Below are 12562 nucleotides of genomic sequence, written 5' to 3' on the forward strand. Positions count from 1 at the left end.
ACACTGATAAAGGTGATAAACTGATAGTGGATAGTGGCTTCAAGCAAAGTCCACACATTGTAGCTTTGCAATATTTATCAACATATAGTTCATATCTGGGTATATAAGAGTGGGTAAACATGTACAATCTGCCCTTCTCTCTTTGAAGATACACCCTCTCCTCCACACACACCCTATTCTTACTTTCCCTATGCTACCATCATCATTATCCACAATAGGGCAATTTAGCTCCAAAAGGATTTGTTTAATTGGTAACAGAATATGAGGGACACATGCTATTTCCAATGTCATGTGGTGAAATAACTTTTTTTGTGATATATTTCATGAAACAGGTACCTCACCCTGAGAATACTATACAAGAACTAGATGATACCACAAGTTGAGACACCTACAGCCACGGATCGTGTACCTACCTAAATGCTTTGAAGTTACATTTGTCACCACATGGCTGTGGGCCTTTCCAAAACACAACAGGCCTCATTCAGTCCTAGGTGCAGATTTCCAGCCTGTATACCGTACATCTTGAATTTGAAGCTCTACGTGAAACAACAGGGATTAGATCAGTAGACCTTGAGGACCATAGGGAGTAGCCATGACAGACTTTGCTGGTGAGTGATCTGAACTCATCAAAAATACATCAAGGTGTGTCCCCTCTGGACATCTGTACGTAATAAAATATTAACCAAATGTAGTACCTCGAATCCACCCACAAACAACCACCGGCTGTATTTTCTTAAATGAAATGGGTATTAATCAGAGCCACTGGGATATCAGCTATAAGAGCAGCACTATGTACTGTCATGGGATCTCTATCTTTCTCACTATCTCTCACTCTTTCTCTCTCTTAGTCATTGTTTGAGTCACAGGAGCACAGCCTCCAGCATGATGACTTGAGCTGTCCTGGCTCTTTCCTCGGGGCTATCACTCTCATGTGCTGACACACCCAACAGCCCAGCGCTCAACCCCCACCCCACCCCACCCCACCCCACCCCACCCCCACCCTCACCCTCACCTAATTTTACATGGACGCTGCACTGAAGTTGCTCATTCTGAAGTTGAATGAATAATTCATCCATGATGGTCAGAAAGCAGAGCGAGCGAGCCGAGTCAGCCACTGCTGCAATTTTCCTCTTTCCAAATGGAGGGATTTAGCGTTTTCCAACTTTCCCTTTAGAAGCACTCAGCAATTATTGAGATGTTCTTGAGCTATGGATTTACTGCTGTATTGCCATGCCAACTGTTTTCCCAGAATTCCCTGATCAGTGTACCTCTCTTAGGATTGTTAGTTTCAGTTTTCTCACATATCACTGTAGGTCTTGGTGCAGAATGTAGCACACCACTCCCAGTCACTACCATACACCACAGTCTAACACCCTTATGAAACTGAGCTGAGACTCGCCCACTGGAATGCCACCTAACTTAAAGTTTAACACTTTTGAGTTTGGCTGTTTTATTCCCATTTTCAGTTCATGTGTGTGACATAACCTGTTTGACAAGATTGTACAAGGTATTTCAACCACGGAGCAGCGTTTCAAGCCTGTGTTTCAAGCCAGCAGAAACAGGCAAGCACATGTCGGTCAAAGTAATGCTGCTCTTGTTGGAAGACGAGACATTTCTTCTTCAAAAGCAGAGAGGGCCATCGCATCCGTCTGGATCCTTGGTTTGACAGGTGCAAATGCTTTAGGGCTTTACTTTCCTTTGAGCAAAACAGGCCAAATACATGACACCATTAAAACAAATACTGCCTCAGTTCTGTTTCAGAAATATTTTCTTGTTTTCTAGTCTTTATAGTCTTCTCTACGTGTGAGATGTCCTGAATTCACGATGAAGGATGTTGTGGCAGCCTAATTGTTTTTCTAAGTAATTAGGAATATCTTGTGTGTATAAATCAGAATTGAGGACGTACTTCTGCCTGGCACCCAAGAGAAAGATGGAAAGACATTTGTCATTGTGTGCTGCCACCTGGTGGAGGTAAATAGTACAAAGTGTGGATACAAAAGGCAAGAGAAATATGTAGGTAGGTCTAAAATTACGAATACACATGATCTGATGTAAATGGGGGTTATTTCATATGCCTCATCTACCGTTTTTCCTCTGGCATAACAAGCTCCATAAAGTGAACAGCCTGCTGAGTGTTGGACCACAGTACCGAGACAGGCATTAAGGCAGCACTGACTGGCAGGACTTCAAGTTGTTGCCCTGCATTTGTTTGCATTTCCCAGTTTCTAACATCCCCTAACTGCCATAACTTCTGCCTACTCTCCAAGTTATTTACCCTGCTTTGTTTTCCCTCACTTACAGTCAGTTTGACGCATAGTGTTTTCTCTCCTAACAGGTAAATAATTGATTTCTGTGTGCTTTTCTCTCAATTGCTGCTGTAGGGCATTTCAACACTTGCTTATACCGCCAAGTGTAACTGTACTTATGTGATAGAACAAGGTTTTATACTCAATGAAACACTGTCAGCAAGAATTAAACTTAATAGATCTTTATTTGATTTCATATATTCTAGGCATTCTCATTCAAAAGGCATGAAGATAGAAAAGGAGACAGAAAATGGGTCATGGATATAAATATACAAAGAGAGGCAGAATCTTTACAATCAGTAACATTACATAAAGGCTTAAGCTAACCGTATGGACATGGGGCACTGCGTTTGGGATTACTAAGCAACTTTGGTCGCACTTTATTTTACGGTACACTAATAAGACGTAACAAGCCGTACTTTGTATCAAATTAGACAAAAACTAGAAATATGTTCTTTATTAGACAGTAAACAAACACCGTTATACCCTAATTAGACACCATACACCTAAATTATGTAATTAGAAGCCGCATATAACCTATTAGACCCAAAATATACAATACTTAGACACTATTATACCAAATTATACTCTAATTAGAAACCAAATAGGAGATCTTAATACACTATTAGACACCATTTTACAAGATCATAGTCTAATTAGAAATACAATACAATGCCATATCAGATCCAAAATATGCTAGTTAGACGCTATACTACCAAATTATGCTGTAATTAGACATCACATTTAATGCTACCAATGATAGCTTAATTAGACAACACAGGCTGTAATTAGACGAATGTAATGCCATATTATATCGGACATATAGCCTTTATAATAGACAAAACACTGAGAGCTCAGAGGACAATACATTTATTTGGCCTTTATTTAACATAGTTTCACTTTCTTACAGGGTCATTTGTTGCTCATTAGAAGCTAACTGTACCATAAAGTCAAACCACATCTGGTCTCTACTTCACACGTCCCTCGTAGCCTGGATGTTCTCCGGAGTCCCGTGGAGCTTGTAGTTAGAAATACATAGCCTAATACATACTACATGCTTGCTCTATTCCCATATTAAGACCATTTAGTGCCATGTCACTATCCGACCCCAGTAAGCTATGGAAGCTGCCTGGACACTTTATTTGTTTATTATTGTTAGACCCTTATTAGACCTTCTTAGAGGGTAATTTGGGACACATTACAACAGAACTGTACTGTAAACTAAAGTGAGACTATAAATACCCACATATGTGGGTATGTATTGGCTAAGAAAGTCTAATAAGGGTCTAACAATAATAAATAAATAAAGATGCAATGTCCTGGCAGCTTCCATAGCTTACTGGGGTCGGATAGTGACATGGCATTAAATGGTCTTAATATGGGAGTAGAGCAAGCATGTATTATGTATTATGTATTATGTATTAGGCTATGTATTACTAACTACAAACTCCACGGGACTCCGGAGAACATCCAGGCTACGAGGGACGTGTGAAGTAGAGACCAGACGTGGTTTGACTTTATGGTACAGTTAGCTTCTGATGAGCAACAAATGACCCTGTAAGGAAGTGAAACTATGTTAAATAAAGGCCAAATAAATGTATTGTCCTCTGAGCTCTCAGTGTGTTGTCTATTATAAAGGCTATATCCGATATAATATGGCATTGCATTCGTCTAATTACAGCCTGTGTTGTCTAATTAAGCTATCATTGGTAGCATTAAATGTGATGTCTAATTACAGCATAATATGGTAGTATAGCGTCTAACTAGCATATTTTGGATCTGATATGGCATTGTATTTGATTTCTAATTAGACTACGATCTTGTAAAATGGTGTCTAATTAGAAACCAAATAGGGGATCTTAATAAACTATTAGAGTATAATTTGGTATAATAGTGTCTAAGTATAGTATATTTTGGGTCTAACAGTAAAGCACTTTGAGCTGCATTTCTTGTATGAAAGGTGCTATACAAATAAAGTTTATTATTAAAGTTTATTATTATTAATAGGGTATTATATGCGGCTTCTAATAACAGTGTAATTTAGGTGTATGATGTCTAATTAGGGTATAACTGTGTTTGTTTACTGTCTAATAAAGAACATATTATTTCTAGTTTTTGTCTAATTTGATACAAAGTACGGCTTGTTACGTCTTATTAGTGTACCGTAATAAAGTGCGACCGCAACTTTCACCAAAAGCCACACTGGACACAGGTTATGTGGTAGTTAACACCTAACTTTATGTCCCTGTCCAACCCTCAAGCTGTGCCTTACCTTTAACCACAGACAATAGAAAAGTTTGATTTATGTGCATTATCCCCCCCCCCGCCCCTTTGGCAATGCTAAACATAGAAAACTCAGCCCCAGTGCCTCCCAGAATTTGTGTGCATCATTTCTCCTTTGGTAACTCCAAATATGGAAATCCGCAAAACCAAAACGGACAGTGTAACCCATGTCCATACAGCCAGTCCTCACTGTTAAATACAAGCAGTTGACGAGTACCATGCCACGGATCAAAGAACTCTGATTGGTCCATTAAAAATAGAAGCACAGTAGTACAGTCAAGTACAAGATCACAGAATAGGCCACATTGGTCAGAACTGAAACCAGTCTACATCAGCTACTTCAAGTATCCAATTAAATCTCAAAACATACAATACATACAATACATATTGTCAACCCCATCTAAAATCAATAGCTTTTAGAATCCACATTCTACGAACATTACAAATCATTTTAAAATTGGCACAAACTCTGTTAAAGTATTTATTTACTAAACGTGCAGATTATCAAGAGTTGTTTTTTTCCTCCAAGTGCACAGAAGTCAAGATGCCAGTGCAATAATATTAATAATAATAATAATATTGATTTCAACATAACATAATAAATATAGGATTAGACAACTAATACCAAAACAAAATATGATTTGAGGGGAAACAAGAAGCTAAAGCAAACAATGGACAACATCCAGCAATCCGCAGTAACAAAGAGCCACACACAATCTTCAGTGCTGAACATTAACAAACATGCGCACACACACATACACACATGCACACACACATGCACACACACATACACACACACACGCACACACACACCATCTACCAGCCAATATATGCACATACTTAGGCACAGAAGTTTAGTATGGGATCTGGTTTTGGTAGTACTGGATCATGTCATAGGTTTTACTCCTGTAAAAGAAGAATGAGCAATCAGACAAATATAAACAACGCTTTTGGAAGAAGAAGAATAAGAAGAATAATTATGTAAACTGGCAACTGAATAAAGTCGTCAAGGTGTGTGTTGCACTGACCTGTTGCTGAGGAAGCAGTTCTGGATGACTTTAATGATGAAGGCAGCTGCCTCCTTCTCACTCACACTTGGGTTGAATCGCTGCCTGGAGGCGAGGGAACGAGACCATGAGCGACAACAGTGGATTACATTTTCACACATGTCTATATTGAATTTTAATTTAATATAGAGGAGTCACAGTTTGGAATACATTTTCATATTTAGCAGATTCATCTCCCTCCTTAAATGTATTTAAAAGAAAAATAAAAGAGGATTGATTTCAGACGGCTGCTAATTCTCTGTTACACATTTGAGATTTATATGATTTATTAACATTTGTTGTACCAGTTTACTTATCACTATTATGTAACTACATTTCAGTAATTGTATTTTCATTACTGTAACTACTTAAAATGAACTTTCAATGTTTGTAATTTACTTAGAATAACCTCAGTGAGGTTTTGAAATTAGCTCATCTTGGGCTTTTTACCTCACCTGCACATGTATATTTCTTTCCCTTTCTCTCTTTGCTAATTCTCTTAATGTATTTTTTGTTTGTGTGTTAAACTAAACTAAACTCACACACAGACAAATCCATGAGTTCGGACTCACTTGAGCAACTTGATGGTCTGTCCTCTGAAGCAGGGAAGGCCAGTGTCCAGCATGAGGGTAACTAAGGAGACCACTGCATCCATGTAGGGCCTGATTAACGAGAGGAACTTGTCTTCATGTACATGTTAGCCAGCTTAACTGTGGCGAATACTTGTTGCGCACTGCCACATACTCACCTGACAGCCAGGTATCCCCTAACACACATCTCCATGAACCATTTGAAGGGCGTTGCCTCCATCTTGCCACCCATGATCATCACCATCTCGTCTGTCAGCTTGATATCTGGCTCCCAGCCAAGGTTTCCACCAGGAGAACTTTCGAACATGAACCCAAAATCTGGTGACACACACACACACACACACACACACACACACACACACACACACACACACACACACACACACACACACACACACACACACACACACACACAACACACACACACACACACACACACACACACACACACACACACACACACACACACAAGCTTAGGATTTTTTTTAATGATCCAGTATCAAGTCCAAGTGTGAAGATGAACAAATTCTAGCGTAGTTAATAGAAATACAGTCATTCAAATCAGAGCCACACACACACACCAATGTGGATGAGGTGGCCCTGGCTGTCCAGCATGATGTTGCCGTTGTGTCTGTCTTTGATCTGCAGCAGAAACAGCAGCAGGCTGTAAGCCGCCATACTGCGGATGAAGTTGTACCGCGCCTAGATGGAGAGAAGAAGAGAGATTGAACCGCATGCCAGGGTAAGCACTGAGAAATATTGTCTCATCTTACAGCTGTGGTGTAATGCATTGGTGTGGATGACTGATTGATGACTGAGTAAGCACGCAGAAGGTTGTGAGATATTATGTCATTTACCTTCTGGAATGCCAGTGTGGACTCGTCTCCATATTGGTTCCTGAAATAGTCGTACATGCCAAAGTCTGTCTGCCGCCCCAGCTGGTCACGAGACTTGCAGTCCGGGATGCACTCAATCACTCCACACTGTGGCCCAAGATCATTACATAACAGAAGAGTGAGAGGGGGTTTGATTACAGAGGGAAATTATACCTGCAGTATCATCATCGTTCCTCTCGAGAAGTGATCTAGGGGAAGATATTGAATGGTTTTGTATGGACTCACTCCAGGAGCAGTGGCCACCACCCTGTAGGGAAACACGTAGAGGTCCAAGCCCACCAGCTGGAAGATGTTCTTAAACAGGCCGATGATCTGAAGAGCCAGCATGTCCTGCAAACAAAATAACGTATATGGTAAATGGAGAGCATACAAGAAGACATTAAAGACATAAAGCTAGAGGAAGATCTGTTGATGTTTTTGACCAGATGGACGGGAGAAGACGAAGGCTACGTGAAAGGTGAGGAGTGAGAGACTAAGTGAGACCTGTCTGCAGTCGTCTCCCACTTTAAAGATGGCCGCCTGCCAGCAGATTCTCTTGGCCTCCTCTTCACTCTTCGCCTCGTCCAGAGAATCCGAGCGACACTGCAGACCTGAGAGGAAGACATTGCGACACACTGACTGGCTGCACAAAGATTTGAGAAGTACAACATTTGTGTGCCTTTGACATTGAAAGTACCTTCTTTTTCCAGCTCACTGACTCCACACCTCCTGACTTTGAATTTGGCCAGGTAGGGAGCTTTAGCGGCGCTGGATGGAGGCACAAAGCGATACAGTAAGGCTTGCAGTGCAGTGGGACCATCATCATTATTTATGAATTGTGGTAAATGTAAAGAGGGCTACTGGAGAGGTGTTGAGGCCTACCTCTGCATGGGGGTCCCAGACTTGTAATCTATATCCAGGACTATGGCCTCAGGGTTACTGGGGAGATAACAACCAGGCTGGACCTTGATCTCTGACATGGCTTTGAGGCAGGCCCTCTTCCTCTCATCGCCCTTAGGAAAAGGTCTGATGATGACAAACAAAAACAACGTGAATACAGAGTTTCCATACCTCCATCTCTACCTCTGATTTTCTGTTTACTGACAGTGGCGTGCATGGGCATCTCACTGAGTGATTTCAGACCACAGGTGACAGTTAGGGCTCTGCTGTTATTCACAGAGCAGAGTCACTGGGGCAGAAAGTAATAGAGAGGAGAGGCGAGGGGACCGGAGACATGGGGTTTCTTTAAAGATGTTTTTCCCCTGGATAGCTGCAATTAACAACCTAATGAGGTAAGTGGGGAATTTTCTCAACCTCTAATGGGATGAAAAAACGCTCCCTCTAGGACCCAGCGCTAACAGGCCCTGTCAGAAAACTACCACAGCATGCAATGTCTTCCAGACCAGTGGATAATCAGAGAGACATTAGAGCAATCAATGGCCAAATAAATGAACAACAAAGGGATTTAGGGAGTAAATCACTAGGGGAGGAAGGCGGGGAAAGGCAGAAAATATGTAGACTCATGGGAGATTTATTATCACCTCATAAACACCTTGAAGGTCACCTAGAGGCCAGTGTTATTCATTAAGTATGATATCCAAAATAAGAGGAAAGTTACACTGTAGTGCTACTTTGAGGCCTTTGGCAGAGTTCAGCTTCTCAGCTTCACTCATTCTCTCACTTCTTTCAATCTCCGCCTCAGTTTGTGATAGTATTGTATCATGACTTGACAGCACGTTAAGTGAGGAAGATGGGAAAGAGAGAGGAAGAGAGAAAAAAGCAGAGAAAGAAAATGCTAAAGGTGAGGAAGATGGGAGAGAAAAGCGAGAAACAGAGAAAATTAATAGACAGAAGGAAGAACGAGAGAAAAATAGAGAAAGAGAAGGCTGTTTGCATGTAGAGACGACCAAAGAAAGTGCGCTCGTACTTGATGATGGCGGACACATTGGTGATCTTGTTGAAGAAGTCAAATTCTCTCTGGTAGAAGTCCTTGGCCGGGCCAGACAGAGAGCCAGTGATCTCCTCCACCATCTGTTCCAACAGCTCGCCTATGTCGGCTGTAGAGGGAGAGAAGATCATAGTTTTGTGTATTTGTATGTGTGTGTGAGAGAGAGTCAGCGAGTGAGTGAGTGAGTGAGTGAAAGAGAGACAGAGAGAGAGAGAGAGAGAGAGATATCTCACGGTCTTTCTGGTGTCCCTCCTCATCCAGGTAGATGTTGGTCTTCATGTTCCAGATGAACTGGTGGGCCAGTAGCTGAGACTTCTGAGCAGCCCACAGGATGTACTCTCTCACATAACCCATCTACACATCCAGGTCATAACGGGATGGAGAGAGAGAGAGAGAGGAAGAGAGGAAAAAGAGTTAAAATAAATTACTAATCTGGAGATATCTGCGCTCTCAACGCAGTATACTGAATCAGTAACCAACTGTACCTTGTCATAACGGAGCGCTTGGACGATTTGAGGAATGTAAAACAAAATGGCATCCTGGAAACAGTGGAAGAAAATTAGTTACTGGGGAGAAGGTAGAAAATAAACTGCAATCTCCAATAGACAAATGTTTCACACAAGCGTATGTCATAACTGTGTCATAAACAAGTGAAACATCGTCCCCCACAAATGATGCAGGCACCCTTTGGGCCAATCAGAAACAAGATGCAACTTTCATCATAATGTGACAAATGAAAAACTTCTGGTAATTAGTGTGGTATGGTAAACCGTGTAATGTCACACTTTCATCAAAATGGACCAGTGGTGTCTGAGATATAATATTGGAGTTATAACTTTTGACCTTTGATTATAGTGCCACCATTAGGCCAATCAGTGTTATTCTTACACGCTGAAACACAGCGCCAAGATGCATTATCCCTCCAAGTTTCATCAAAATCAGACTAGTGGTTTCTGAGAAATCACCTGAGATATCACATTGATTTTATTGCATGGGGGACAAAAATAAAGCCAGGTCAAATGCAACAGCTGACTGTGTATGTGTGTGCTTACGGGAGGAAAGGAGCGGAGCACTTTGACCCCATACTGGGCCGTGAGGGGGTGAGGAGGGTACATGGAGGAGAAGTAGGAGAGTCCAGTCGGAGGATCTGCTGGGGCCCAGCACAGAATGTGACTCAGCTCCGGAGAGTCAGCATCGATGGTGTGCCACGTCACCAAGAACTGAAGAAACAACAAAAAGAGAGAAAAATGAGAAACACGAAGAGAAATTAATCAACTTCAGCCAACATTTTGAATCGCTGCTTGGCTGGGATCTATGTCGATTGCAGCGCGCATCACAGATCCATATTTCCATATCAAATATGACAACAACCTGACTTGAGGTCGTGACCCCGAGCCTGGCTTTGCACTAACTAGCCCCTGGAGGAAGCCGTGTTCATTAGTTAACAAAGTGACTGCAATAAACAACTATGAGATGTCAAGGAGGATCATCATGTAAATCACAGTGGCCTCCTGGGAAGCCTGTACGCTGCCTCCCCCGCTCCTTCCATCCCTCTGAAAGGTAGACAGATATGAGGCTCATTAAGAGTCCAGCCAGGTAGAACTAAACCAACAGGACTAGAGGAAGCTAGAGGGAGAGAGAGCGATTACTTCAATAACACCACCACCATTTCTCAAGTGACAGAGATAATATAGCCACTTAAAACTTTACATTACGTGACAAAGACTTTTTTCCTTCTCTATAACTTTTGTTACAATTAAAATATTAATACTGAGATGGATTCAGGGCCACAGACATCCATATCTCAGAGAGACAGAAGTCTAAGAGCATGGCAGGCGAGTGTATGCTAAGGAGGGTGGACCGGTAGGCATTATAAAAACTGTGGGAAGTGGGAAGCCAGGGATTGGCAACTTGTCTAGGTATCGTGTGATATCAATCAAATCTCACACTATTTATGTGTATTTATGGTTTAAGATTCAGGTTGAAAGTTGTGTTGTCAAATTTGATGGAATTCCACACAGCCTGTCACATAAGTTGTACTGTACCAGATATGGGCTCTTTGGCAAATTTCCTTTTTTTTCATTCTTGTCAAACTGATTAAACCCCCCACTCAAAACTCATTAGCAATTGCCGTCTTTGCTTCACTTGTTTCCGGGGAACCATGCCCACAAACCCGCTTAGCTTTAATGTGTACCTATTTTCTACCCCTAATAAAATCAGGCTAAAACAAGTCCAGTATGAATCAATCCAATTGGTCCAGTTCCAGGTCTTTCACACTAGTATTTAAATGTTGTCCCTTGACAGGACAGCAGAGACAACCAAGACCATATGTAGCAGGCAGAGGACCTCACCTTGACAGCCTCGGGAACATCACACACAGCAGCTGGATCCATTCGCACCAGGCGGGTCACCTCCAACACAATGGCCTCTGTGTTTTTAAATCTGAAAGACAAATCAAAAACTTTTTAGGTGCATGGGTAATGAGTAAGTGACTGACAGACTGACCAACTGTGAGTAAGCCTATGTGAAGGGCCACAGTACTGGAGTCTGGTCTCCAGACCACTTTTCTGATGTCTTGGATTTGTCTCATGCCTATTTTGCCTCGGACCTGTCTTAGTCTCGGCCACTACTGGATGCTGACTCGACTTTTTCCCCCCTATATAAAAATTTGCAAAGATACGTTTTTCTCCACCCGGTCAATCTTCATTTGTTTTCTCTCTTGACTCGACTGGATCTGGTCTTGGCATTGACTTGGACTCTGAGGTGGTCTGGACTACAGCTCAGCTTCTGTGTACCTGGCAGGCAGCTGCAGGGCTAGATAAGGTGCTATGCTCCAGGCCAGGTTGACGTTGTCCTTCCACTGTTTCTCAGTCAGACTGATGTATTTGGACCTCCAGTTGGCGATGCTGGTCTCCACTGACTGGTCAGTAGAGATGGCCAGCTCCTGGGTGGACAAGGGGTTGTACCACGTTGTCAGCCGCTCAATCTCGCTGGCCTGCAGAGAGACATACAGGTGGTAGTTTTACTAAGAAGCATGCAACTTTCAATATTTTGTTGTAGAGGTGGAGGTACACAAAGTTGTTTTTTGGTCAATGCAGATGGGCAACACTACTTAAAATAAAGTGAGACAAAAGGTAAAAAGACAACAAGAGTCATGATTACAGCAATACAGAGCCATCTCTTTGGGCACTGTTGCCCATCATAGCTGCCCAAAAAGGCACCCTGCGTATTACTGCCTAAAGGTATCTAAAGACTTTTGTAAGTATTACCATATACTGTATTTGTGAATATAAATAGATGTAGAGCAAAGGTTAGTACCAGTAGGGCCAGTAATAGAGTCCTGCGTTTCATGTAGTACTTGTGCAGCTGAGAGCCTCTGTTGCTTTTCTTAGACAACCCTGAAACAGCAAGGCAGCAGTGCATCAATAATACATCATGGCAGAGCAAACTATATTCATGTAATAACTGTTTCATGTATGAATACTAAGTATGGAGCAATGGGGCTTAGTTTCAC

General features: G+C 41.8%; 1 protein-coding gene across 2 annotated transcripts in view; it reads right to left on the bottom strand.

The window, feature by feature from the left end:
• Positions 1 to 4647: 4647 nt before the first annotated feature.
• The window catches only part of pi4kab (phosphatidylinositol 4-kinase, catalytic, alpha b), a 29058-nt gene continuing 21143 nt past the window's right edge, over positions 4648 to 12562 (bottom strand). For both annotated transcript variants that reach the window (XM_071523906.1, XM_071523907.1), the window contains 17 exons: positions 12367 to 12446; positions 11844 to 12043; positions 11400 to 11490; positions 10101 to 10268; positions 9534 to 9587; positions 9282 to 9402; positions 9028 to 9157; positions 7983 to 8126; positions 7798 to 7868; positions 7605 to 7711; positions 7347 to 7451; positions 7083 to 7208; positions 6807 to 6927; positions 6384 to 6543; positions 6208 to 6297; positions 5618 to 5701; positions 4648 to 5495 (listed from right to left, as the gene is read on the bottom strand). In XM_071523906.1, the coding sequence (XP_071380007.1) occupies positions 5444 to 5495; positions 5618 to 5701; positions 6208 to 6297; positions 6384 to 6543; positions 6807 to 6927; positions 7083 to 7208; positions 7347 to 7451; positions 7605 to 7711; positions 7798 to 7868; positions 7983 to 8126; positions 9028 to 9157; positions 9282 to 9402; positions 9534 to 9587; positions 10101 to 10268; positions 11400 to 11490; positions 11844 to 12043; positions 12367 to 12446 (1904 nt within the window). In that variant the 3' untranslated portion in view covers positions 4648 to 5443. The remainder of the gene's footprint in view (positions 5496 to 5617; positions 5702 to 6207; positions 6298 to 6383; positions 6544 to 6806; positions 6928 to 7082; positions 7209 to 7346; positions 7452 to 7604; positions 7712 to 7797; positions 7869 to 7982; positions 8127 to 9027; positions 9158 to 9281; positions 9403 to 9533; positions 9588 to 10100; positions 10269 to 11399; positions 11491 to 11843; positions 12044 to 12366; positions 12447 to 12562) is intronic.

Source organism: Centroberyx affinis, unplaced genomic scaffold, assembly GCF_046629955.1.
Source record: "Centroberyx affinis isolate AG114_WGS23_722 - 3 ecotype Tasmania unplaced genomic scaffold, CSIRO-AGI_Caff_v1 ptg001129l_1, whole genome shotgun sequence".
In the NCBI taxonomy this organism is placed as follows: domain Eukaryota; kingdom Metazoa; phylum Chordata; class Actinopteri; order Beryciformes; family Berycidae; genus Centroberyx; species Centroberyx affinis.